This window comes from Lepidochelys kempii, chromosome 11 (assembly GCF_965140285.1).
Source record: "Lepidochelys kempii isolate rLepKem1 chromosome 11, rLepKem1.hap1, whole genome shotgun sequence".
In the NCBI taxonomy this organism is placed as follows: Eukaryota; Metazoa; Chordata; order Testudines; family Cheloniidae; genus Lepidochelys; species Lepidochelys kempii.
Genome location: NC_136390.1, coordinates 41,244,356 through 41,267,792, shown reverse-complemented (window position 1 = coordinate 41,267,792; position 23,437 = coordinate 41,244,356). Strand labels below are relative to the sequence as shown.

At 40.7% G+C, this 23,437-nt stretch overlaps 1 protein-coding gene across 5 annotated transcripts in view; it reads right to left on the bottom strand.

Annotated features, from left to right (window-relative positions):
* The window catches only part of RAPGEF4 (Rap guanine nucleotide exchange factor 4), a 227,678-nt gene that overhangs the window by 98,789 nt on the left and 105,452 nt on the right, over positions 1–23,437 (bottom strand). For 4 of the 5 annotated variants that reach the window (XM_073305859.2, XM_073305860.2, XM_073305869.2 and 1 more), the window contains 2 exons: positions 5,306–5,378; positions 3,918–3,982 (listed from right to left, as the gene is read on the bottom strand). In XM_073305859.2, the coding sequence (XP_073161960.1) occupies positions 3,918–3,982; positions 5,306–5,378 (138 nt within the window). The remainder of the gene's footprint in view (positions 1–3,917; positions 3,983–5,305; positions 5,379–23,437) is intronic. The other variant, XM_073305867.2, reaches the window with a different exon arrangement.

Sequence of the window (23,437 nt, the reverse complement as noted above, 5' to 3'; positions counted from 1 at the left end):
TCACATGACAATCTTTAATTAAAGATTAATCTTTAATTCCTGGAGACTCCAGACTAATCCTGGAGGGTTGGCAACCCTACTTGCTGCAGATACTCCCTGAGGGGATGCATTCCCCTCTCTCTCTTATAGACTCAGTTTGTTTGCATTAAATTCCCCTTTTTTTTGTCTATGGACTAACCCAGCAGGGGAGAGACTGAGTACTGACCTGGCCCAGGGCAAAGCCACCAGATGAGACAGCTGCCACCCTGAGGAGGAGCCCCCACACCACGCATGGCCACAAGAGGTGCCAAGCGGTGAGCTGACCTCCTGGCACATCTCCTTGCCACAGACGGCGAATTTTGGACAATCCTGGGATAACAGTAAGTGGCTCAGGGAGGGCAGCCTTAAGATTTCCCAGGTGTCAGACCTTTGATAGGCCTCACAGGGCCCTGAGCTGGAGTCTGGTGGAGTGGGAGGGCCTGGGCTCCACTACCAAACCCCGCCTCTGCAGTTTGAAGGGCCTAAGCCCAGACTATGAGGCAATGCTCCCCACAAGCGAAGGCCATCATAGTGCTGAAGGCTTTATGCTCAGGTATATTGTATTTCTGTAGGCCAGCCAAGAGGTAACAAAGGTGTGGTCATCATTTACCAGAATGTGATGGTGTCTCCTAGCCAACTGGAGACAGTAGAAAACATCCTACTCACAGATGCTGCAATGTGAAAGCTTAGCAGCAGTGAGGAATCCAGGAGCATTCCTAAACTATGGACTGAATTGACCAATTGTGGATGTGTACCTTCAACCAGAAGTGATTGCACCATTGCTGCAAACCTTTCAAATGCTTTCCTTTGCCCACCAGCATCACCTGTGTCTTGCTTGGGTTCAGTTTTAGCCAGTTCATCTCATCCCTGAGCTGATCTCATCCACCCATATGTGGTGAAAGATAGGTAGAGCTGTGTGACATCTGCATATTGCTGGCACCTGAGTCCATATTTACCTAGTGGCTGCATGCAGATCATTGAATAGGACAGGAGAGAGCATCGATCCTTGTGGGATTCCACAAGTGAACTTCCGCTCTACTACTGCGCTTCAACTCTGCTATCGACTTCCTGTGTGGTCTCAAGTATGTCACCTAGCCTCTCTGTGCCTGAGTTTCCTCGTATGTAGAATGGAGATGATCATGCCTCACAGAGGTGTTGTGACCTTAATTCATAAATGTTTTTAGAAATCTTTTAGAATGGAAGGTGCTATCAGAGTGCATAGGATTACTATTAATAAGTTCATGGAAAAGTGTTAATTTTCATGCAGGATAAGGCTGGGTCAGGAAGTGTTATGCTGTTAGTGAATAACAGAGCGGAAAAAGGAACTGCGTATGCAGTAGTGTCTGTATGCTTAATAAAGGCTAAAAGACATGATTAAGAAAGGTCACTATCTCTGAGGAAGAGGGACAGGCAGACAGGGAGAGGTGGAAGTGAACAAGTAAGAACAAATGCTTTCCTTTTTGAATTATTTCAGAGTAGCAGCCGTGTTAGTCTATATCCGCAAAAAGAACAGGAGTACTTGTTGCACCTTAGAGACTAACAAATTTATTTGAGCATAAGCTTTCGTGGGCTACAGCTCACTTCATCGGATGCATACAGTGGAAAATACAGTAGGACAATTTTATATACACAGAGAACATGAAACAATGGGTAGTACCATACACCCTATAACGAGAGTGATCAGTTAAGGTGAGCTATTACCAGCAGGAGAGAAAAAAAAACCCTTTTGTAGTGATAATCAAGATGGGCCATTTCCAGCAGTTGACAAGAACATGTGAGGAACAGTAGGGGGAAATATAAACAAGGGGAAATAGTACCTACTGACTGCTATACTTATCTACATGCCTCCGGCTTTCATCCAGACCACACCACACAATCCATTGTCTATAGCCAAGCTCTACGATACAACCACATTTGCTCCAACCCCTCAGACAGAGACAAACACCTACAAGATCTCTATCAAGTGTTCTTACAACTACAATACCCACCTGCTGAAGTGAAGAAACAGATTGACAGAGCCAGAAGAGTACCCAGAAGTCACCTACTACAGGACAGGCCCAACAAAGAAAGTAACAGAACGCCACTAGCCGTCACCTTCAGCCCCCAACTAAAACCTCTCCAATGCATCATCAAGGATCTACAACCTATCCTGAAGGACGACCCATCAATCTCACAGATCTTGGGAGACAGGCCAGTCCTTGCTTACAGACAGTCCCACAACCTGAAGCAAATACTCACCAGCAACCACACAACAGAAACATTAACCCAGGAACCTATCCTTGCAACAAAGCCCATTGCCAACTGTGTCCACATATTTATTCAGGGGACACCATCATAGGGCCTAATCACATCAGCCACACTATCAGGGGCTCGTTCACCTGCACATCTACCAATGTGATATATGCCATCATGTGCCAGCAATGCCCCTCTGCCATGTACGTTGGCCAAACCGGACAGTCTCTACGTAAAAGAATGAATGGACACAAATCAGATGTCAAGAATTATAACATTCAAAAACCAGTCGGAGAACACTTCAATCTCTCTGGTCACTCAATTACAGACCTAAAAGTCGCAATATTACAACAAAAAAACTTCAAAACCAGACTCCAACGAGAGACTGCTGAATTGGAATTAATTTGCAAACTGGACACCATTAAATTAAGCTTGAATAAAGACTGGGAGTGGATGGGTCATTACACAAAGTAAAACTATTTTCCCATGTTTATTTTTTCCCCCTACTGTTCCTCACATGTTCTTGTCAACTGCTGGAAATGGCCCATCTTGATTATCACTACAAAAGGGTTTTTTTTCTCTCCTGCTGGTAATAGCTCACCTTAACTGATCACTCTCATTATAGGGTGTATGATAACACCCATTGTTTCACATTCTCTGTGTATATAAAATCGTCCTACTGTATTTTCCACTGCATGCATCCGATGAAGTGGGCTGTAGCCCACAAAAGCTTATGCTCAGATAAATTTGTTAGTCTCTAAGGTGCCACAAGTACTCCTGTTCTTTTTGAATTATATTCACATGAATGAAATGGACTAAAGTATTCTTTTGCTTTATCTGCTGTCGAGAGGTTTCCAATGTCCACTTAAAACTTCTTTAATTTTTTTAAATACAAAGTAAATGAATCATTTTAAACTACTATGTTCAGAAAGAAAAACATCCAAGCAACATTAAATATCCCTGTAACTCTCCCACCCAGGCCACAGCACGAACAGACCCTGATACTATTATTTCTTCCTGCTATTGTGGTTATTTTAAACCCAGACAGCATTACTCATAAATTATCGTATGTGTGTTCCAATTGGTTAGTATGAAGGCAGAGAAGCACTTTCTGAAAGGGAATTGGGATTACAGCTATTCTGTGCAGATAAGGTAAAATTCAGCCCTGTGCAAGGGGACAGTACAAAGGCTATGCATTACGTAAGACCCACTTAAATCCTCAAAATAGGTCTGAATTAGGACTATAATGGTATCTTGGCTTGCACTGGCCCGCTTCACAGGGATGCATTTCACCCTCACACTTTTATCCCTGTGACTTTATTATAGAGATGAGCCCCAGATGTGAAGTTCTACCCAGGCACCAGCTGTCACCAACTTCAACAGTAGCTGAAAATATTTGAGATAACAGACTTTTTTTTTCCTGTCCTGGTCCTGGACCAGTAATGAGAGAGAGAAAAGTTCAGCCACTGCTCTTTGATCCTGCAAAGACTAAAGCCCACTTATAGCGTGGGATTTTCCACGTGCAATAGTTACACATGTGTTTTAAGCCTTTGCAGGACTGGGACCTTTCCCCCCCATCCCTTTTAATTGTTTTGCTGTTTTTCCAATTTAATGCTATATTTATTCTTTTTTATTGTCAAAGTAGTGAAGAATGATGTGTGATTTACCTTATTACAGTTTTTAGATACTGGACAAAGAGTATTGCTAGACATATTCTCCTTGTCAGGCATCCCTAAAAGAAAACAGGAAATACATCAATACAGCATATTGTGCATTCTCTGAATACTAAAGCAGCCATTCATGAAAGTAATAAAAAAATTAGGAGGGTCTTAGCAGTTTGAGTACATGTGCATTTACTTATGAGGTTTAGTAAGTTAGAGTGAGTTTGAAATGAAAAATGTACTTCCTACCTACATACGAAGGCTATAAAGATGAAATGCCCATTAAGAATAAAAAATGTGTAAATCCTACATGCAGGTTAAGCAGGCCTCCAATTTTAAGATTTCAAGACTGTACATGGGCATTTGGCTGGGCACACATAAAACTCAGATATAAAACTCACATAAAACTGTGTTTTAATATTTATAAAAAAAAATAGCACGGCCCATAACAACCAATTTTTCTATAAAACATAACATATTGGTATGTGTTTCTTTAGAAAAATGTTCTGTGTTAAGACATCATATGAATCCCATGGAACGCAGCAATGAGCACTGCAGATACAACAAATATACCAAATGTATAAATGTACTGGACAACGTTAGCAGATTTGAGCAACTAAAGTTAGACATCCTACATCCATATTCAGGCACCTAAATAAACGTCCTTGATTTTCAGAAGTGCTGAGCATCTACAGTTCCCAAAGACTTCATTTCCCACATGCTCAGGGTTCAGCTGATTGCCATATTTGGGGTCGGGAAGGAATTTTCCCCCAGTGCAGATTGGCAGAGGCCCTGGGGGTTTTTCGCCTTCCTCTGCAGCGTGGGGCACGGGTCACTTGCTGGAGGATTCTCTGCACCTTGAAGTCTTTAAACCACAATTTGAGGACTTCAGTAGTTCAGACATAAGTTAGGTGTTTGTTACAGGAATTGGTAGGCGAGATTCTGTGGCCTGCGTTGTGCAGGAGGTCAGACTAGACGATCAAAATGGTCCCTTCTGACCTTAAAGTCTATGATTCTATGATTTCAATTTAGATATCTAAATGTGAATTTAGGTACCTAGATAGGCACACATGTTTGGAAATGTTGCCCTCAGCACTTAATACAAAAACTGAATGTAGTCCTCAAATTGACTGGTGTGTAGTAGGTAATTGTGCCAGGCTATCCCCCACTTCTCACTGCCATCAGCTGAAAAATGGGTAGGTAAAAGAAAGAAAGCTGGGGCACACCATCACTTCTGTTTGTTTTTTTTTTTTATGGTGGACACTGACACCGCTTCCTGCCCACACTAAAAAAGGATCATGCATTGCAATGCTTAAAGAGAACAAAACTCCAATATCTAAAGAGGAGGAACTTTTTTAAAACTGATTTTCAAATACATATATATTTTTACTTACTGTCATTGTTAGAGCCAGTTTCCATAACACCATAAGGAGGAGCCAGAAGTCCTGACATATACTGTCGATATTTCTGAAAAACAGTGAAAAAATCAATAAGATACAGATATACATTCCATTTGTGGGGTGATGTGATGTTTGCATTCATGAGGTCTGCTCTCTTGTGCTTCACATGCACCTGAGCTGTATATTAATGGCCAGTGAGAAATGCCCTATCTTAAAGCTATAATAAACGCTTTATCGTTTAAAACAAGTGCTTGCTCTTTTGATCTGTGTTCATTGCACTGGCTTTATCAAAAGTCATAATGCATTTCCACTCACCTCCCTTCCTGACCCACCCAGAGTATATGATTTCCAGCATAAGTTAATATAGTACACAGAACTGTGACACATGAGTGTTTATGCACCTTTTTGTAAGGCTTGCTTGAAATTAAACCAAATTTAACAAGCTATTTTATCTTACAGGGAGGAGGGAAGGCCACTAATTAAGAAAATATCATAAGAATGGCTATACTGGGTCAGACCAATGGTGCATCTAACTCAGTATCTTCGCTCCCTCTGAATGATCTGGCACTGGCCATGGTAGGAAGACAACAGAACAGGGCACTATATAGAGTGATCCACCCCTGTCATCCAGTCTCAAATTGTAGCAGCCAGATGTTTAGAGACGTCCAGAGCACAGGGTTGTGTCCCTGACCATCTTGGCTGATAGCCAACAATAGACTTATTCTCCATGAACCTATCTAATTCTTTTTTGAACTCAGTTATACTTTTGACTTCACAATATCCCATCACAATGAGTTCCACAGGGTGACTGTGCATTGTGTGAAGAATTAATATAGTGTACATCAGTAAGAATTTTTGTACTGCATATTATTATCTTGCCTACAGTTTTTAGGCTAGACACAGTATAAAATATAGGTCCCAACAAACTGTAAATTGAGGGTGATAATTCTGAATTAATTATTCCATTCCATTAAATAAACAGCAGATTCCAAAACCACAAAAAGCATAGTAAACACATTAATACACTGTTTCAATATTTAAACTGCAGTAACAGTCTGAACTTTGGACTGATGAAAATAGTGCCCACTACATCACTGTAAGCTATACAATCATAACTGGTATACAGTAATTTATATTGTTCTTCAGTGAATACTATTACAGTGTAGACATGATCAGTAGCACTCAAAGCTTATGTAACTTGCTGTCTGGGATTTAAGTAACTCCCCACTAACCTGGGAAATAATACTATGGGAAAAATTGTCCTATTTAATACAAAACCATAGGGAATACATACAGGCAGTTTTGTTTTCAATCATATAGTGCTGTCATGCTTAAGGGTAAAGTTTTGGAATGGTCAGGCAATCAGCTTGTACCCAAGGGAATACTAACACTAATTAATAAGGTAGGCTGTATCTTTTAGCCTGGCTATGTATGCACTGAGTTGAATTTGAACAAAATAACTAGTTTAAATGCATGTTGATGTCAACTAAGTATACATTAACAACTGAACCACAAAACTTCTCTCATAATACAATTTTAATTAAAAAGGCTTATACTTTGCCCTGTGGGACTGGCTTGATGTATTTGCTTTAAATATGCTGTCTGCTGGATTTTAATGGATGCCTGAATTACTTTTTCAAAATTTCTTCTGTGTAGAATTGGACATAAAAATGCCGTTAGTTCTGGCACTAAAAGAATGAACGCCTTGTATTCTAAACAGTAACAAAAGCTACAACTGGTATATTCATCTTAATAACCCAACCCTATTTTTAGACAAATTATTACACATCTAAAAGCTTAGTAATATATCATTTAAACCTCACCCATAAGCCACCTACAAACTATGAGAAGCAAAATATTTGCAATCATAACGAAGTATTCCTGGGGCATTAACCCTTACAAAATTCTCCTCTCTTCCATATTGTGTATCTATTCTGCATGCCACATTCAGCTCCTCCTGTGTATGAAACTTCCAATGACAACACTAAGAGACCCACAGAGAGCAGCAGAGAAGAGAATTTTGCCCTTAGTTTTTAAAAAATGTGCATTTCTCACCATCACATCATGTTCCTTGTCAACTGCAGCACTGTAGTTTGTTCTCTGGCTAATTCTTTAATATGCTTCCTGACTTACCCTGCTTATGAAAGCAAACAGGTAATATACGTCATTTCCAAAAATGATTTGGGACTAACTCAGTGAAAAATACCTAGAGAACTCTTAATGAACCACAGCCACATACACACAGACACTAATGCTGTCAGCGGGCATTCAACCTTCAGCACCAAAAGTGCAAGTTTTACACTTCTGTTGAGAACTCTTTGCTGTGGTATGTAACTAGCCTTTATAATTGCTAGGGTCAGCCACAAAGGGAGAGATATAATCACACACAAGCAACCAGTGATACCCAACACCACAGTGAGCTGATATGTTAGGGCTGCTGGAATCCCTTGTGGCTTTCTGTGCTATAGAAACCTACCATTATTTAAAACACAACCCCAGTTCTAAGCACCCCTAAACTTCATAGATGGTCTCTAGCAGTATAAGAGGTCCAATATTTCAGCTCAGCTCCGATATTATTTGCTTAATTATTTGGGTTCACAATGCTTAAACTTTGGAAAATCATTCACTATCTTCCTTGCTTACGTCCAGCTATAGCCACATGCAGCCCAGTGTTCCAGAGGAAGCCACAGCAAACAAGACACAAAGCTTGAAAGGCAGATAGTCGGATTTATGCCACTAGAAGACCCTCCCACTGCACTGGGGTGGGCCTGCTCAGGGGAACAGTACAGCAATGCAGTAAAGTCAACATTATGGGGGAGGCACCGATTCACTGCCTCCCCTTAGAAATCTGTACTCTAAATGACTTTAGGGGCCTGAATAGAAACTAAAGCTGCCCTCCCCCCCCTACAGCAGACAGCTTGAGAGAAGGCAGGCATCAGTATCATCAGTGCTTTCCTGTCAGAATAATCCTCCCACCTGGGGTGCAGGCTGCCACAAGGAGGTGCAATTCACGCCACTTTGTATTGGCTTTGGGTGAATATGACTCAATGTAACTAAAAAGGAGCCTTCCCTCAGTCAAAATTAATGCCAAAGGACATTTACTCACAGAGAGGTTAGATTATCCCATGCTGAGGAAGCGTGTGTGCTAAGGATAGGCTGCGTAAAGATTCACAATATCAGGGTGAGTAATGGAGTCCCAAGCATGCCATCTTTCAAAGCTGAGATAATGAGGAAAATACAGTATTCAATGCAAGACCTAGCTTGTTACTGCCATGTCTGTAAATAAAAAGAAAATGCGATAAACAAAAGTGCTCTGCTTGGGAACATTTGCAATGATCCCACAGATTAAAAGAACCAAATATTTACAGAAGATTTTTTAGAATGCATTCCATTTGTGGTACGAGCCCTAAGAAAAAGTGTCTTACAAAAGGTTTCAGAGTAACAGCCGTGTTAGTCTGTCTTCGCAAAAAGAAAAGGAGTACTTTCGTACTTTCGTGGCGAAAGCTCATGCTCAAATAAATTGGTTAGTCTCTAAGGTGCCACAAGTACTCCTTTCCTTTTTGTCTTACAAAAGGCAACAGTAGCTTTCAAATCACCAGCAGCCTGCTTATTACTAGGAGCCTTGAAAATCTGTAAAACCAACATGACAGCAGGTTTTCAAGCTACACTCAGGTTTCAGAGTAACAGCCGTGTTAGTCTGTAGTCACAAAAAGAACAGGAGTACTTGTGGCACCTTAGAGACTAACCAATTTATTTGAGCATAAGCTTTCGTGAGCTACAGCTCACTTCATCGGAGCTGTAGCTCACGAAAGCTTAGGCTCAAATAAATTGGTAAGTCTCTAAGGTGCCACAAGCTACACTCAGTGACCTATTCATCGTGTCTTCATTACACTTTCTAAATCTACGAATTTACAAACTCCATGATGGAACAGTTTATAGATTAGACCCTCCCTGCATTTTCTGTGCAATTCAGGACCCTGCAGATTAGCATCAATAATAAAGACACTGTTTTTTCTTACAGGTTTCTTACAGCACTTCCATAACGTCCACGCCGTAGAGAAAATTAAACCTGACACTTTTATCTCCTTAAGCAAAGGAGAGTTTCAAAATGCAAACATTATGGGAAAACTAAGGAGGACAACATATTCTTCAGAATGGGAGGTCGGGGGGTATGATGCTAGTGAATTTTCACATGCTTATAGTTTTTAAAGACACACACAAGCCATGCTTTTCAGAGCATCCCACACACACTGTTAGTTGGATCGTGTTCAGTGCTACTTGGCTGCTGGTTTCAAATTATGTTTTCATTATAACTAGATTTCCTTCCACAGCATTAACATAATTTGGCAAAGACTCTTACATAACAGCTTTTAAAAAGAGGTTTATTTATTTTTAGTGCCAACATAAATTCTTTGCAAGCTCATTCAATGCTATTTGGAAGGACAGTGATTGTGAACTATTTGGGGATGCCTGGAGGATAAAATGTGCTAAATTAGCACCTACTCCCTTCCCTTTTCTGTTGCAAACCTCTGAAGCCAAAGAATGGAAAGGACGCATGATAAGCAAACTACAAGCAAACTAGTACAAAAACTACAAATAAAATCATTTGATATTTAATAACGTGTCTAAGTAAAAGATCCTCTATTTGCTCCCCCTCCCCATTGCTTTATAATATGTAAAGGGAAGCAGAGCCACAAAAGTCCTGCGAACAGGGGTCATGCTGATGGCAAATTCTGCTGCACATAGCTGCCTCTGTCTGTTCCACAAGAACTATGAAGAAGCTCAGCTCTAATCAACAAAGAGGTGCATACATCACAGGGGAAAGGATGGAATTGGGAAACAATCACCCTACCTGGTATGTTCCTCATTCCAGTATGAGCCACACATTATGCACCAAAACAGGAATTATTACTGCTGCTTGGATTGACAAAAGGCGAAAAATACAGAGTTCAGGTATTGGATAGAAGCCAATAGGTACCGAATTGGCCAGGGAGGGAGAGTTGCTCTGTCTGCCTGGCTGAAGATCTGTGGAGTTTAGACAAGGTATTTCCCATTAATCCCAAACCTCCAAGGTCCTTCCTGTCCCATTTGCTTCTCTACTGGCCAGCCCTGGCAAGGGGAGGATGCAGCAGAGAAGCAATTGTTCAAAAATGGGGTGGTTGGGGGGCTGGGGTATGTGCATGTGCGTGTGTAACCCAGTCCACAGGTTCAGAAACGAAAGATCAAATCCTCAACTAAGTATCTTTCTTAGTCTTTGAAATCTTCTCCAGATTTACTCCTTACTTTATATTAGTCAGCTATATTCAGGCTCTGTACAGGTGAGCAACAGCAGCTGGTTAAAATTCCTTAACGTGGCGGGTCAATCTATGCCAGTGCTGCCCCGACTGGAGCCCCCTAGCAATTGGTCTCAGCGGAGTGGAGCTCTATACTGGAGTTGGTGGAACTGGCTCCACCAGCTTTATGTCAGCGGGAGTTCCTTTCCATCAGGGGAATTCTCTGTTGGCAATTTTCAAGCACAATCTGGTTCCTGAATGGAACAAAAGGGCCCAATCATATTCAAAAATCTAGCCTGAGTTGTCTATTTTTTTAATACAATAAATATTTGATCAGTACCGATGCCCTCAAAAACTGCTTTTTCTGAGCTTTGGTCATACTGCTCGTATCATGTAAAACAAACGATTCAGGCTTATATGGTATGTTGCTACTTCCTGTGTTCATATAGAACCTGAATTTTCTCTATCCTGAATGATGGAGAATAGCCAATTTAAATTTTTCTCTATCCTGAATGATGGAGATAGCCAATTTAAAACTATCCTGAATGATGGAGAATAGCCAAACGAGATGCATTAAGTCCCGCTTCTTACTATAACACCAAGCACAGATCATTCTTTTCAAAAACAAACTTTTACCATATGGCTAGTATTCTTTGTGTTCCGAAGGTCACTCTTCACTGGACTAAAGGCAGACCTAAGTCTTGGATAAATGGCCTAACATTTCTGCATATTCTGTGATAACACTGCATTCATCAGCAGATTCTGATAAAGCTATGCAGGAACATTAGGCATTTTCTCACCTTCTATACAATGCGTGTTCCTAAAGAAAAACCGTATGACACATTCACATTTATACAATATTATGTTCTGAGACTTGCAGAAAACTCACTGGCATGATTCCGATTTAAGGTATTGCCTGCTCAGTATATTAAGGTAATTAGTAAGTATAAGTGCAAGCTCAAATAGAAAAGAAAAAAAAAACCCACACTGCAAGTCAATGCCACTTAATTAAATGGCATAAAAAGGACTTGCCCAAAGGCTATTTATTATTGGAAAGTAAATCCTTGACTGAGGTTGCAATAATATCACTACTACTACTGCCATGACTGATTCAGATGTTAACCCAATCTAAACTGGAGTGGTGATAAGCACCTGAAAAAACTATTCAGATAAGAGCAAACTTCCAGGAAGTGAAGCAACTCGGGTTCCTCAGCATCAACGGTTCAAAACTTTACCTACTGATTAAGCAATTTAGACTTTATTTAAAAATTGATCTTTACAGCAAAATTGATTCCAGCACAAAAAACTGTTCACACCACATGCTTGATGCTCCCTCAAATGGGGCTTCAAGGCAGTGGCAAAGGAAGTAACCCAGGCATGTAAGAAATAATTAGGGATTCTTGTGTGGATTTCACTCTAAAATGTGCTTTTGAAAAATATCTGTCTGAATTTAATTTTTCTCATATCTCCAAAGGGGAGGATTAATCTGTGTCATTCCATTACTTATAGACATCTATTAAACAGCACGCATCATAACAGAATCCAATTGGCCGATAAAAATTCCATCTTCCGGTAGTATCCATGTGACCTACAGTCAAGAGAATCTAATGAAAATAGTTTGAACATTGTTCACAAATACAAAGCAGCTATTGGATGATAATAAAATAAGATACAATAAGTATTTCACATTATTCTGTCACCCCACTGCATATCAAAATACTCAACGTTTAGTCACAAGTTATGGAGCGGATACACTGTACTATGGGATAATCAGAAGTATTTTTATGTCAGTACAAAAGGAAGCTAGGTACATAAACTACATACATACATGATTTGTGTTGGACAGTGTTTTAAAATATACTATATATTCCTAAATACTAGCATATCTACCATGCAGCCAATATAATGAAATTCAAGTATTTTCTAAAATAATTTAAAAAAATTAGAAAGGAAAATGGAGACTAAATTAAATGAAAATAATAAGGCAACAAGTAAAGATAAACATATTTTTCCTGAAGTGCAGAAAGAGAATGAATAAAAAGTGATACTAAAATGTTTTATTGGACAAGTACAAAACAGACATTTTTGTATTCAAATGTTCTCTAAATATGTCAGTGCTACTCACAAAACCTCAAGGCCAAAAGTCAGTTGACTTCTGATCCCAGAATTAACCCAGTACATATTGTACCATGTACACACAAAGTAAATCTTGCACATTTTTCCTTGTTTATTTACCACTTTCCAAAATGTTTTCAGCTTGGTTCTAATCAAATTCGCTTTAGCTTTTATTTCACTTCTGTGTCTTGGGGACACATTTTTTCTGCCACATTCCTCCTTAAATCAATTTACTGTGCTTGAAAACCTTTGTGTGCAGAATTTGCTTGAACACAGAATCTCCTCGGGTTTAAGTCAAGAAGAAAAATGTGCCCAGATCATTGAAATCATGCCAAATAAGAGACGCGGATAAGATATAAATTCTAGATAAAAGTGCACTGTAAAAAATCAGCTCCCAGGAAATTAATGCATGAGCAATGATTAAACAAATTACTCAGCTCTACTCTGCTCCATCTAATTTAAATAATAGAAATGACATCATGCGGCTCTCTGGTTCTAAACTCAGCATGTTTAATTCTGTTTCCTAGAGGAATCCACTCAGTAAATGAATTTGAGGGGGATTGTGCATGCTCAAATGAGGGCAGAAAAAAATACATAAAGGAAAACAAATGACCCGTTTACATCATGTATGCTTTCACTACACTTCTGAAATTGTGGCATAAATCATTTACTTATACTAAGTAAGTTACAACTAAATATTTTTAAAGTGCAGTTCAAGTAGAAAGTACCTATAAAAAGAACATTATGGGATTCCATATATATTCTCTCTCAATGATCTGCATACTGAATTTGTTCAACAGACAAATCAGATGATGATTTCTCTAAGTGCCCTGGCTGCAATCTTAACCCAGTATCTGAAAATCAAGCCGTGTTCTTTCTGCCTCTTTTATTATCACTTGTAAAGATTCTGAAAATCACAACCTGGCTGGAAATGTTCTGAATGATGCATGCAGCAGAACAGTATCTATCTCCCTCTTCAAGCTGTTCTTGAGTGCTAACAATTGTAAAACTATGTTTTTAACAGTGAAATCAACAGATATGACTTGAAAACACACACAGAGCAGAACTATTGAGTCAGAAAGTGCTGTTTTAACATAATCGTTTTTCTGACAATGGTCATCCTTTCAGTCCCAGGCACAGCACTAACTCAGCAGAACACCTTAGATCTCGCCAAGTCTGACAATATTGCCAGGGTCCAATTCTCACAGGGGGGAAGCTATTCTGGAACAATTTCCTCAATCTGTTGGATATAAAAGGGTTCTTTTTGACATTAGGTAGGTGCAGTTCCTTTTTCCTTTTTCTTTAATGATAAGAGTACTGAAGAAGTGGTCTTACAGGTCAGTTTGATGTGGCTGGGTAGCCTGTAAGAAGGTGCAGAGATTCTTGTGAGAAGCTAACAAATAGGTGGATGAGGCCAGGGGCACCCCTAGAAATTTTTCACATGATACGCACTGCCAATCCCGTGGAGCTATCTCTGCTGCAGCTGCTGGCCCCAGTGCCTTGCCCCCCCCCCCCCCCCGCTTTTCAGCCCGGCCTGCCCAGGAGCAGTGTCACGGGCTGCTGGAAGGAGGGGAGAGGTTGGGTAGGCCTCCAAGGGGGGAGAAGGGGGCAATATTGTAGAAGCTGGCTCCATGGCAGTGGCAAGGAGGAATAGCACTGCCACTGCCACCGGCTCTCCAGCATCATACGCAGCGGGGTGAAAACCGAGTCAGTGGTGCTGCAATCTAGTGCACTGCAAATCCAGTGCAACTTGGATTTGCCAGCCCCTCCAAATGTGAGCGGCGCTGCTGCCCCCATGCACCAGGTTGCAACACCACCCATTTAGCTTTGGCTCTGCCAACACTGGTCATGATGGAGGGCCAGCAGGGCCAAACCTGAACGTGGGACAACCAGCGCCGCTCCTTCTCACCACTGCCAATGGAACACACCATACTTAACGTGAGTATGGCTACAGGTGCCACCAGATGAGGTTGGCATTTGTCGGGTCCTAACAAACATCTGTGGGCTGCCTTCTACACTACACTGTCTAACACACGGAGCCCCTCCCTGAACTGATCCATTTGGCCCTTCCTGGAGCAGATCCTCAGCTGGTGTAATGTGTCACAGGCCCACTGACTTCAATGGGCCTGTGGCAATTTACATCACCTGAGGATCTGCCCCTCTATCTACTCCTCCTCCATATTGCTCTTCTGCTGAGACACCTATAAGAAATCAGCCCCTTAATTATGGATAAGATGAAGAACAGATGGGCATACAGCTGGCATTATATGAGAATACACAACTTAAAAAATCAAGTATGTATTTTCAAATTTCAAAATTATATATACTTGATCATATCCTGTCTCCTCTACAGCTATATGGCATTTGCAATCTTAGATTTAGATCAGGGACTATGTGTGTGTACATGTACCGTGGCTAGCACAATGGAGCCCTATCCCTGCCTGGTGCTCCTAGGTACGATGGTAATATAAATATAGTAAATATGATATTGTTGTTATATTTCATAACAGTTGTTGGGTAAATCCTACTCTCTATTAATGTTCATGCTCTTCTGTATCCATCAAGAGAGCAATGGAGTAAAGGATCTGGTCCACTTCAAGATCCCAGTGGCATGGATAAAGTTATGCAAGAAAAATTTATATTGCTCTTTTTTCAATAGTAGTAATGTTGACTAAGGTAGACTAAGACTGAGTAGCCTGACTACATCCCCCCGGTCCCGGCTCCCCAAGTGTATATTGGTACCAGCTGCTGGGGAAATAAAAGACAGCAGCTGATTTGCCATCTATGTGAGCATACTGTGTTGACTTATGCCAATTTTTGGAAGAATGACCATTGCTTGATCACATGACTATTTAAAATATAACCGCTGCAGCGCAGTAAAGAGACCTAACTCTTCATCCAACATTAACAATCATCATGCCCAAGGTACATTACATAACCTATATCTCATTGTGACACTGACTCCATCCTTATTCCTTAACAAGTCACTTAACACCTCTGCCTCTATTTGCCCCACATGTATAAAAGGGGGTGGAAAAGTACTCATCGACATACCTAACAGGGGCATTTTGTTTGGAAAGCATTTTGAAAGCATTGCAAGTATTATTATTGTAATGTGCCCAACTGTTTCTGCTCTCCTCACATGCGTAGCATGTAAAAAAGGTAATAATGTGTATTGGAGAGGTTCGGAACATTCTCTGAACCAAACTCTTGTTCCACGACAACAATGTTCTCTTCCAAATGTGTTAGGACGATATATATGTTTAATAGGCCTGTGCTTGAAAGTTATGAAAAAGAGGGCTGGTCTGAACAAAAGTGAGAGGTAATTAAAAGTATCCAGTGAAAGTCATGCTGAAGTGGAAGGTATAAGTTGTGCTCTTATAGAGTGAAATTCTATAGAGACCGCACAAGGTCTATGCAGCACTTAAATCCTAAAAATAGGACTTCAGTAGGACTTAAATGGTGCATGGGGTCTCACGAGAGCCCTAGAGATCAACAGAGTGAGCTGATGTGTAATATTGGTGTTTGTATTTACAAACTCTCAAACAGGGAAATGTTCCTCAACAAGCTTGTTTTCAGCTGAAAGAAAACTGTGCGTTAAATCCTATCATCATTTAAATCAATGGCAAACCCCATGATGAGTTCAATAGGACAAGACTTCACCTTGAGTTTTTACCTCTCATAAACACCATTTGCCATCTGAAGCCCTTAGATCATCAAATCAGTTCTTTTGATAGGTAATCCCACAATGAGAAGCTAATTTCTGCAACAATTATATCTAACAAAAATGAGTTTATTTGGTAAGTGCAAGTAAGCAAATATAAACGTGTTTTCCTCCGAGGGCAGATCACTGAATTATCTTTTCTTGAATGATTTTTTAAAAATATTACTTTAATTATAACATGATTAGCTTTAATAGCAGTTTATGCATATCTCTCAATGTTGTTGCACAACGCCAACATGCTATAGGAAAATCAAAGCAAAAAAACCAAACACTTGAGTGCAAACTGTATAATTATATTGCAATTTGTGTGTGCATGCCTTGACATGCCCAGTGCATGGAGAACAGTGTGACACTGACAAATAACTCAAAAAAATCTGATAAGTATTATTTAAGAGGATCCTGAAATGCTTGGGCCCCACACCAAAAACACAGTCACTATTATAGCACCACTGAAGTTAACTTGCCAGTTCATGTGGCTCAGAGCCCACCACGCTCAAACATTATATAGGTTGCAGGGTAATTAGTGCCACTCAGAGTGTTTCCACAATAGTGCTCACAAGTTGCAACCATATTTCAACTATTTGCTACAAGGGTTAAGCCCTAGCATGGTTTTACCATCTGCATTCAGAGAACGCCACTAGCCGTCACCTTCAGCCCCCAACTAAAACCCCTCCAACGCATTATTAAGGATCTACAACCTATCCTGAAGGATGACCCAACACTCTCACAAATCTTGGGAGACAGGCCAGTCCTTGCCTACAGACAGCCCCCCCAACCTGAAGCAAATACTCACCAGCAACCACATACCACACAACAGAACCACTAACCCAGGAACCTATCCTTGCAACAAAGCCCGTTGCCAACTGTGTCCACATATCTATTCAGGGGACACCATCACAGGGCCTAATCACATCTGCCACACTATCAGAGGCTCGTTCACCTGCACATCCACCAATGTGATATATGCCATCATGTGCCAGCAATGCCCCTCTGCCATGTACATTGGACAAACTGGACAGTCTCTACGGAAAAGAATAAATGGACACAAATCAGATGTCAAGAATTATAACATTCATAAACCAGTCGGAGAACACTTCAATCTCTCTGGTCACGCGATTACAGACATGAAAGTTGTGATATTACAACAAAAAAAACTTCAAATCCAGACTCCAGCGAGAAACTGTTGAATCGGAATTCATTTGCAAATTTGATACAATTAACTTAGGCTTGAATAGAGACTGGGAGTGGCTAAGTCATTATGCAAGGTAACCTATTCCCCTTGGTTTTTCCTACCGCCCCCCCCCCCTTTCAGATGTTCTTGTTAAACCCTGGATTTGTGCTGGAAATGGCCCACCTTGATTATCATACACATTGTAAGGAGAGTGGTCACTTTAGATAAGCTATTACCAGCAGGAGAGTGGGTTTGTGTGTGTGGTGGTGGGGGGGAGGGGGGTGAGAAAACCTGGATTTGTGCTGGAAATGGCCCAACTTGATTATCATACACATTGTAAGGAGAGTGATCACTTTAGATAAGCTATTACCATCAGGAGAGTGGGGTGGGAGGAGGTATTTTTTCATGCTTTGTGTGTATATAAAAAGATCTTCTACACTTTCCACAGTATGCATCCGATGAAGTGAGCTGTAGCTCACGAAAGCTTATGCTCAAATAAATTGGTTAGTCTCTCAGGTGCCACAAGTACTCCTTTTCTTTTTATAGTTAGAAGCCATGCTGATAAACCATGCTTGAATCCTCCTATGAGAGCAGTCTGAAGTGCAGTTTCTTCTAATGTGTTTGTTTGTAATACAGCCCTGTCAGTATTGGGCCTCAAGGCTTCAAAATCTAGAAATGTAAATGAGTAAATAGATGCTAAGTATTATCATTATACACTGCAAAGCAACCAACATTAACAATGGTGGTTAAATCTGCTTGCAGCTAAACTGTGTTGTAACATATGAATAGAGCCAAATTGTATTGTAACCTACAGAGTAACTGCCAACCGTACTGATTTGGATGGGGCAGTCCCAAGTTTTTGACCTCTGTCTCAAGTCCACCTAGGCAACTTCCTCAGCCTGAAAACATTTAATTTATACTGTAGTTATCCATTTGAGCTCCTAAAGCTGGTGCACTCACTAGTGCTGTGCAGCTCGAAACAGCATGACTAGACGCAGGCTCTCAGCCTACCTGAAGTGTTTTTCTCTGTAGGCAGCTTCACATGTTTCTCCCCAGCCCTAATAGCATTTTAAGCCCCCATCATAAAAGGATGCAATGAAAGAAAGCAGGTCTTGGAGACTGGGAAGAAGGAGGGAAAACCTACTGAGGCAAGCTGTGGAAAGGCAAAAAACTTATAACTTAAGCAGAGCCTCTTTTACTAGAGAAGGGAGATGAGCAGAAACACATGAAATCAGGTAGGGGCCTTGCCATGCATACCGACTTTACACGGAAAGAATCAACATCCTGTGGTGATGGACGCTATGGAAAACCCTAAGATAAGCAGACTGAAAGGAATTGGGTTCCCCAGAAGTAGACAGGTGGCTGAAGGAGAGAAAAACTGAAACACCATGGAGAGTGAATGGAATTCAGGGAACATGGGAAGAGAGATAGCGAAAAGGGAGAGATGACCTACAAATATGCCAAACAGAGGAACAGGCCTGCCATCTATCCCTAATGGTGCTACTGGGGAAAGGATGTTTACTGGTGCCCCTCACACGTGAGAGAGTGAATCAAGGAACCAGACAAGTAGGAGGAACCCAGGGCTGTTAAGACTGGCTATGTGTGAGATGGCTTTGAGGCCAGATGGGAGGTTTCTATAGGTCCAGATAAACATCCACATAAGATACTGCTCAAAACCTCTGAAAGTTCTCCCATCACTGGCTTAATCTATATATTTACAGTGTATTATGTATGATTTTACAATGTGTCATCATTGCAAAACATCAAGTTCTAAGGCAAAGTGATAATGCAATATATGGGGCAGAGGATGCAGGGCACAGGGGATTTTTTTAGAAATATAGTAGGAGTTCAGATCTTCAAGAGAAATCTGAAAAAAAGTATCAGTTTTGAGGGCTTGAGAAGATGCTCATATAAAAAAATAACATAACATTCACCAGAACCTATTTAACCTATCGATAATAAATTGTCCTATTTTAATGGGATGGATCAAACACAATTGAGATGTATTTCAAGAATTACTTTGGTCAGTTTTTCTAGGGTAGTTTGGCCAAGAGCATCAACCCACACCAGCTACAACACTGATTGAAGGCATTTGGCTAGCATAGCTAAAATTGACATGTTGAGAGATTTTGAACATGGATGTAGCAAGGGTTGGTATTCCAGTGCGGGCAAGAATTCCGAGTTAAGTACAGTACCGACCCGTTTACGCGGGAATCTGCTTAACACACAGTAGTGCCATGCCTCCCAGTGCTACCTATTTAACATGCGAGACTCGTTAACACGCGGTTCAGGAACTTGCTATGTAGTGCTACAGATTTGCTCACTAACTCACTGACATAGAAATCAACAGGAAGTGCGGAGCGGAAACGTGTTGTACATCTTTACCGATATTGGTAAAGACGTATCATGCACGCTTAGTCATTGTCACGCTAGAGAGAGATATAGTATATAGTAGTTATATAGTAATATATATACTACATTAGAAAATTTTAACCGTAGGCCTAATATAATGGCAGAGGGCAAGCGTCAGCATTCCTACACTGTAGAAGAAAAGCTAGCTGCAACAGATCGAGTAAATAGCGGAGAAACCCAGGCCAAAGTTTCAAAACATATTGGGATTGCCGAATCTACTCTCTGAGGATGACTAAAAAAATGAATCTAAACTGACTGGCTTTGTACAAAATATCGATTCTGCCATGGGGCTCAAGCAAAAACATGTGCGCTATTCAGCAAAACCCACAGTAGACAAAGCCATGCGCACGGGGTTTGCTCAGCAAAGGCTGAAAGGAATGCTGCTAAGTGGGCCAATTCTTCAAGCCCAAGCAACAAAATTTGGAAATTTAATGGGGGATGAATCATTCCAAGCCAGCAAGGGGTTTATACGTCGTTTTAAAAAGCATCATGGCATAGCGCAGGTATCGATTTCTGGAAAAAGCCGATCAGCTGATGAATCGGCCGTGAATGCGTTTCCCGCCGAGTTAAAATCTATTTTACAAAATGAAGTCTACCACAAAGAACAACTTTATAACTGTGATGAAACAGCTTTATTTTCAAAACTGCTACCTGATAAGACATTAGCCTTTAATTACAAGACACAGAAAACAGCTGGATTTAAAAAGATAAAAGATCATGTGACTCTTCTTTTTTGTATTAATAAGACGGGCAGCTCATAAGCTTGCCCCTCTTCTCATTGGCCGCTTTCATAACCCTTGCTGCTTTAATCACCTCAATAGAGCCAAACTGCCAGTAATATATGCTAACAGCAAAAATGCTTGGATAACAAGACACATTTTCGATGACTGGTTCCACAACAGCTTTGTTCCAGCTGTTCGTAAGCATCTGTGGTCAAAGAAACGCGAAGCCAAAGCACTTTTGCTACTTGACAATTGTCCAGCCCATCCTCCAGCCGAATCACTGGTATTGAGCGATGGAAAAATTCGAGTGCTATACCTACCATTCAACACAACATCAAAAATTCAACCTTTAGACCAGGGCATTATTCAGAATTTTAAAAAGAATTATCGACGGTAGCTGATTTCAGCGATCTTGTCATGCACATCTTCAGGCATTTCTGAATTCCTGAAACAGTTAAACATGAAGGAAATGATTTAGTTAGTTAAAAAAGCTTGGGACAGAGTAAAACAAAAGTCCATTGAAAACTGCTGGATGAAGGCTCTCGGTGATGCCTTTTCTGTTAAAGACAGCTCAGACTCGGAAAACTCCAGCAGTGCACTGATTCAGAGCCAGACTTTGAAGGATTTTCGGAAGATGTCCTACAAACACGCACACAGACAAAAGAGGATAAAGGTAAACTTCTCTTTCAAATGATAAAAGATTTTAGTTTGGATACATCGCCGGAAATCACTGCCAAGTGGCTGGAGATGGATGAAGATTGCCCGACTTCAGAATTTCTGTCCGAGGAAGAAATATTAACAGGCTGCGAGGCTACGTTGGACCGTGAAAGTGATGGCGAGGATGTTGCTGAAAAAGGTCAAAATTTCGCCCACAGAAGCCCTTAGTGCTGTAGAAACTGTTGTAAGATTTATGAAGGAGCAAAATGCGGAAAATATTGAAATCATTCATCTGCGGTGAATGACAGACTTCACAAGAAAGGAAAAAAATGCGAGCCAGAAACAGCAGTAAATAATGGTGTTTTTTTCTAAGTGAATCATCGACATTTTTTTCAGCATGGCCCTCTTAACCCGCAGTCCGTTAACACACGGTCGTGATGGCTTAACTCCCGACATCTGCGCATAAATGGGTCTGTACTGTAGTACTGTGTTCTTTCTTTTAATGGGTTTTTCCTTTCACAGCGCATTATATAACCACAAAATGGTCACTCCGTTTTCCTTTCTTGTAATCAGCCTTCATTCTCACTATGATCTGTCATGGTTAAGACCAGAATGGCATTTAGTGATTTGCAGATGGTCACAGTAATGAGGAAGCACTGTAGATTTCTTACAGAAAAAAACAGCAGCAAAAATAAATTAAATCAGAATCCAAGTGTGGCATAAAAACAACCAACAAGAGAAACAGGAAAAACTGGGAACAATTCACAAAATAGTTTAGGATAAAGAGAAGAACCTCATTTGATACTGATTTGTAAAACATGCTCTAACCACATCTCAGGGTGCATATACTGAATATTTCACTGTTGCTTCTTTTCTCCAAGGAACAAAAGGAAAAGAGAGTGTGACATAAAACCTGTCCTTTCACCCAACAGAAGCAACTGGAACCCAAAAACAGAATCGGGGGCCCCACTGTGCTGTGCTCTACATAAAGAATAAAGGGCTGGCCCCGCCTGCAAAAGCTGACAGTGTAATTAGGGACAAGATGCAGAAGGTGAGGCTGTAACACAATTGGTGGAGTTAGGAGGAAGGCAAGGGTGACAGCTATAAGAACACAAGGTTGCATAGATGACTGAGGTCAATGTGAAATTTTTGTTTTTGTTTTAAAATAAAGTGAACAACAAAACCCACAATGAAAGGTAGGCATAAAGCATTCTTAGTAAGGGCGATCCAGCTATGGAACAATCTTCCAGAGGAGATCAGGTGAAACTGGAATCTAACCATCTGTAAGAAATGCTGCAAAACCTTCCTCTTTGAAAAAGCCTTCCCACCATATGAACGACACTCACAACACTGCCACCCCCTCGACCCTTATGCCCCCCCAAAAAAGGAATTTTAAAAGAAAACAAGTCCTACACCAAGCAGAGTTTTGATCCTCAAAAGGTGGAAGTGCCAGAGACTACACAAAGTCAGCTAGAGGCTTTGCTATTTCCAATGAATTTACATAGAAGGAGCTCAGACACAACACGGGGGATGACAGTATAAAACTCTAAGATAAATAAAGAATCACTCACAGGCCACCTTGCCTGGCCATTATCACTAGATAGTGTACTGGATGCATGATGACAAAGTAGTAGCTATGCAAATCAATTTGGTGAGGGAACTCCACACCAAGTAGCAGGCTTGGCTTAACAATAAGGGAATCAGGTTCAAAAGCTGGGGGTGCTCCAGGAAGAATGCCCTACCACCTGTCCCAAAATCTAGGGTCTGATAGGCCAATACTGGGGTGCTCATGCTCTCAGGTGGGAGTCAGTTTTAGGTAGCTAGTTGGAAGATGCTGTCTATGGAACTTGTTTGCATTAATGAGTTTGGTTTGCTACTCTAGGAGTCACTTCAACGTATATTTCAAAATTGTGCTTGATTAAAAAATGTTGATAAATACTAAATTAGACAAACAGATGGCTAGGAAATGAAACTCCTATTTTGAGCTTCTGAGTTTGCTCTTCTAGAGCAAACACACATTTCTTCTGGGCACTGTGAGGGGGTATACAAACC